The sequence below is a fragment of the Orycteropus afer genome, unplaced genomic scaffold, assembly GCF_000298275.1.
Source record: "Orycteropus afer afer isolate SDZICR_OR568_19922 unplaced genomic scaffold, OryAfe1.0 scaffold00174, whole genome shotgun sequence".
NCBI classification, from domain to species: Eukaryota; Metazoa; Chordata; class Mammalia; order Tubulidentata; family Orycteropodidae; genus Orycteropus; species Orycteropus afer.
Genome location: NW_006921761.1, coordinates 579892 through 583925, shown reverse-complemented (window position 1 = coordinate 583925; position 4034 = coordinate 579892). Strand labels below are relative to the sequence as shown.

General features: G+C 43.5%; 1 protein-coding gene across 1 annotated transcript in view; it reads left to right on the top strand.

The window, feature by feature from the left end:
- Positions 1-4034, top strand: part of LOC103202161 (stimulated by retinoic acid gene 6 protein-like) — a 36468-nt gene that overhangs the window by 19624 nt on the left and 12810 nt on the right. Inside the window, exons 4-6 of the mRNA XM_007946992.1 lie at positions 844-955; positions 1943-2096; positions 3644-3719. Of these exons, the coding sequence (XP_007945183.1) occupies positions 844-955; positions 1943-2096; positions 3644-3719 (342 nt within the window). The remainder of the gene's footprint in view (positions 1-843; positions 956-1942; positions 2097-3643; positions 3720-4034) is intronic.

Here is a 4034-nt window from a genome sequence, read left to right as displayed (position 1 = left end):
GTTACAGAACTTCTAGATGGTAGGGAAGTCAAGACAACTACAAGATAGAACTGACTATTCTCAACTTGGGAAGAAAACTATAAGTCACAGGGTAACCTCAAAGAAAAATGATAAACCTTCACATCAAAAAAGAGGACCAGCATAAATACTCAGCAAATAAAACAATAGCAATGAAGGAAGTGATAACACAATTCATAAACAAAATGAACTCAGCATAGAAAATTATATGGAACAAAGAAATTGACACCTCTCAAAAAGTACATAATGAAAATGACAGGAACAAATTCATATTTGCCGATAATTACATATCTGGTGAGGGATTTATCTCTAAGATTTATAGTGGAAGAGTGGATGACCAAACTATGGTACATACACATAATGGAAAGGAATGCAGCACTAAAGAATAATGTAGAGTCTGCAAAACACCACATAACATGGATGAACTTAGAGGACATTATGCTGAGTGAAATAAGTCAAACACAGAAGAACAAATACAGTATTAGTTCATTGCTGTGGAGGGTCAAGGAAAGGTTTATATATGGAGGGAAACTTTCTTTGTTGGTTGCCAGGGGTGGGAGGGAAGAAGAGGGAAAACTGGAAAAAAAAAAAAATGCATTGACCCATGTCACTTTACTTTTGTGTATTTTACTATACATAAATTATATTTCAATAAAATGCACTTAAAAAAAAAAGGAATGAATGAAAAACTGTGGGACAACTACCGTTGTCTTTCCCTACTTTAAATTCCAAGAGGAAGAGGAGGAGATGGTGTTATTTTGAGACAAATTGGGTATTTGTTTACCTACCAGAGTCTCTCTTTTCTTGATGTTTATTCGTTCCCAGAGAGAGAGAAAAGTCTTGGTTCCAAACCAGGATCTACGAGTGGGACCCCTGCTTTCAGTTCCCAAGCAGAATGATTGGAACCACTGTGCTGGCTTTCATTTGCCTGTACCTTGTAAGTAGCCCTGAGAAAGGCTTTTCTGTTTCAGGATCAGGTGGGATAGGGGCTTGTGGAACCTGTTATGCAAGCTCTGTGTTCCTCAAAGGCTGGATCAAAATTGAATTTCTGCCCATCGAAGAAGTAGAATGCTTTGATGCCACCGTCTTGACTCCCAGGACATTTTGGCCACCAATGTAAATACTACTAGTAAAAAACATCCCCCTTGTAGGAGTCAGAAGAGTCCTGGCTTGGGAGAAGCTCACGTCTAAGAGAAGGAGACATGGCATGAAGTATCTGCCATCCTAAGAGAGAGGAGAAGGTGGGAGTGTCCTGGGTGTTCAGTGGGTCATTCCAGATTGGGAAGTTCCTGAAGGAGGTCGCATTGGAACTCTATTTCCAGAGGCAAATAAGATTTGGTTGATGGAAAAAGATGGCAACAGGAGCTATAGAACCAGTGGCATGTCAATAGGAGGCATGGTGGCATGATGGTGGGACACAGGAGGGTGGACAAGTGTCAGGCTACTTCTTGCCCAAGGTGCATGACATGGAGCAGTGGGAGATGGGGCTGGAATCACTCAGTCCTCAAGGTCAGTCATTCATTTTTGATTAAGGCATTTGACTGCTTAAGCAGAAGGCCGGCGGTTCAATTCCACCAGCCACTCCTCGGAAGGAAGATTGGGCAATCTACTTCCATAGAGATACGGCCTTGGAAACCCAAGGAGGGGTCGCCACAAGTTGAATCGACTCGACGGCAGTGAGTTTTTTTTTTTTGACTGTTGAAGAGTTCCTGGAGACTTTGTAGGGCCTGCTCCTGTTTGCTATGGGGTGAAAAACAGAGTGTGGGGTGACTCCTATCTCCCAGAGCTCACAATCTAGTCAGTGTCCAGAATCAATCTCAGGAGGGTTTTGAATGGCTGGGAGAGACAGGCTTCTGCACCTGGGAGAGATCTCATGTTGTCCACCTATCAAGCTGGGCTTGGGACTTTTGCTTTGTGTCCCCAGTTCATCGTCATTGAGTTCTGCGTGTTTGTGTATGTGAGAGAGGAGCTGGATGTGTTTGAAGGCAAACTGCAGAACTACATCACCTCTGTGAATGACACAGGCACCCTGACCCCAGTCGTTCTGCATGTGAAAGAGCTAATCAACGTGGCCAAAGGTAAAACCTTTTAATTGGGTTATAGGCCATTTTATTGCTGGGTTGTAGGGGTTCTTTATATATCCTGAATGCAAGTCCCTTGGCAGATAAGTTATTTGCCAGTCTTTTCTTCCATTCTGTGGGTTGTCTAAGGAACTTTGGTGGCAGAGAGGTTAAAGCATTCGGATCCTAACCAAATGTCAGCGGTTCAAACCCTCCCACCACTCTGCAAGAGAAAGATTTGCAGGCTTGGAAATCCTATGAGCAGCTCCACCCTGTCCTAAAGGGTCTCTATGAGTTGGAATTGACTTGATGGCAGTGGATTTTGGAATGGGGTGTCTTTCTATTTATTTATGTCTTCTTTCATTTCTTCCCATTACTACTTTGTAGTTCTCAGTGTCTAAGTATTGTGCTTCTTTCATTAAATTTATTCCTAAGTATTTTATTCTTTTTAAAAATTTTGTTGTGGTGAAATGTACACAGCAAAACGTTTGCCACTTTCACCATTTTTAGTGTACGATTCAGTGACGTTAATTCATTCACCAGGTTATACGACCATCACCTCTATCCCTTTCTAGATGTTTGTCATCATTGTAAACAGAAACTCAGTACCCAGTAAGCAGTAACTACCCTTTTCTCCCTCCCCCAGCCCCTGGTAACCACTAATAAACTTCCTTGTCTATGCGCTTGTCTACCCTACATATTTCCTAGAGGTGAGATCATACAATGTCCTTTTGTGTGTCACCTGCTTCTCTCAGATGTTTTCGAGGTTCCTTCATGCCATGGTATGTGACATAGCTTCATTTCTCTTTATGACTGAATAATACTCCCTTCTATGTATGAGGTGGGAGCTCTGGTAGCATAGTGGCTAAGACACTTGCCTGCTAACCAGATGGCTGGCGGTTCAAACCCACCAGCCACTCCTCGGAAGGAAGGTTGGGCAATCCTACTTCCGTAGTGATACTGCCTCGGAAACCCAAGGAGGGGTCGCTATGAGTCGGGGCCGACTCGACGGCACATAACAACAACAACATGTATGAGGTACATTTTGTTTATCCGTTCAGCTGTGGATGAACACTTGGGCTATTTCCGCCTTCTGCTATTGTGAATGATGCTGCATTGAACACTGGTGTGCGAGTACCTGTTTGAGTCCCTGCTGTCAATCTTTGGGTTGTGTAGCTGAGAGTGGAATTGCTGGCTCATATGCTAATCCTGCACCAGGCAGTGTTTTGTCCTGCTGTGCATAGGGTCACTATGAGTCAGAGCTGACTCAACGACACCTAACAACCACAACAGCATGACAATTCCATGTTGAACTTTCTGAGCAACCACCAAACAGTTTTCCATCATATCTACTGTTGAGCACCTCCTGTGAATTTTTCATTTCAGTTATGGTAATTTTCAACTCCAGTAATTCTATCTGGTTCCTTTTTCTAGGGTTTCTCTATTGATTTTCCCACTTTATTCACGTATACATTCTGTCCGGACCTTTCTGGTATGGGAAGTGTTTCAAAATATGGTTTCTGGTTTATCTTCTGAGGCCTCTCCCATCACCTGCTCTATTTCAGGAGTCTGGGTGGCGACTATTTTACCTGCGTCTCTCACATGTGCGAACTACCTGTTCCACATTCTGGCCTGTTACAGGTAAGAGGCTCAAAGACCCTCTGGTGTGTCATCAGCACAGCCAGGTCTTTCTCAGAACCCCTGGATGTTGCCGGCAGTGCCCAGTATGACTTAGGAAATACATGTGGGGTCCAGGGACAATTACACCTGTCGGCAGGAAGAAAAGAACCTTCTGAATTGAGCTCTCCCTGTGAGCTGGGTGCTGTGCTAGACTCTTCCTTTGGTTTCCACTATAACCTCGAGTGTTTCTTTGCTATTCATAAGGTTTTCCCTGGCCAATTCTTTCAGAAGTGGATGGCCTCTTCCTTCTTCCTAGTCTGTCTCAGTGTATAAACT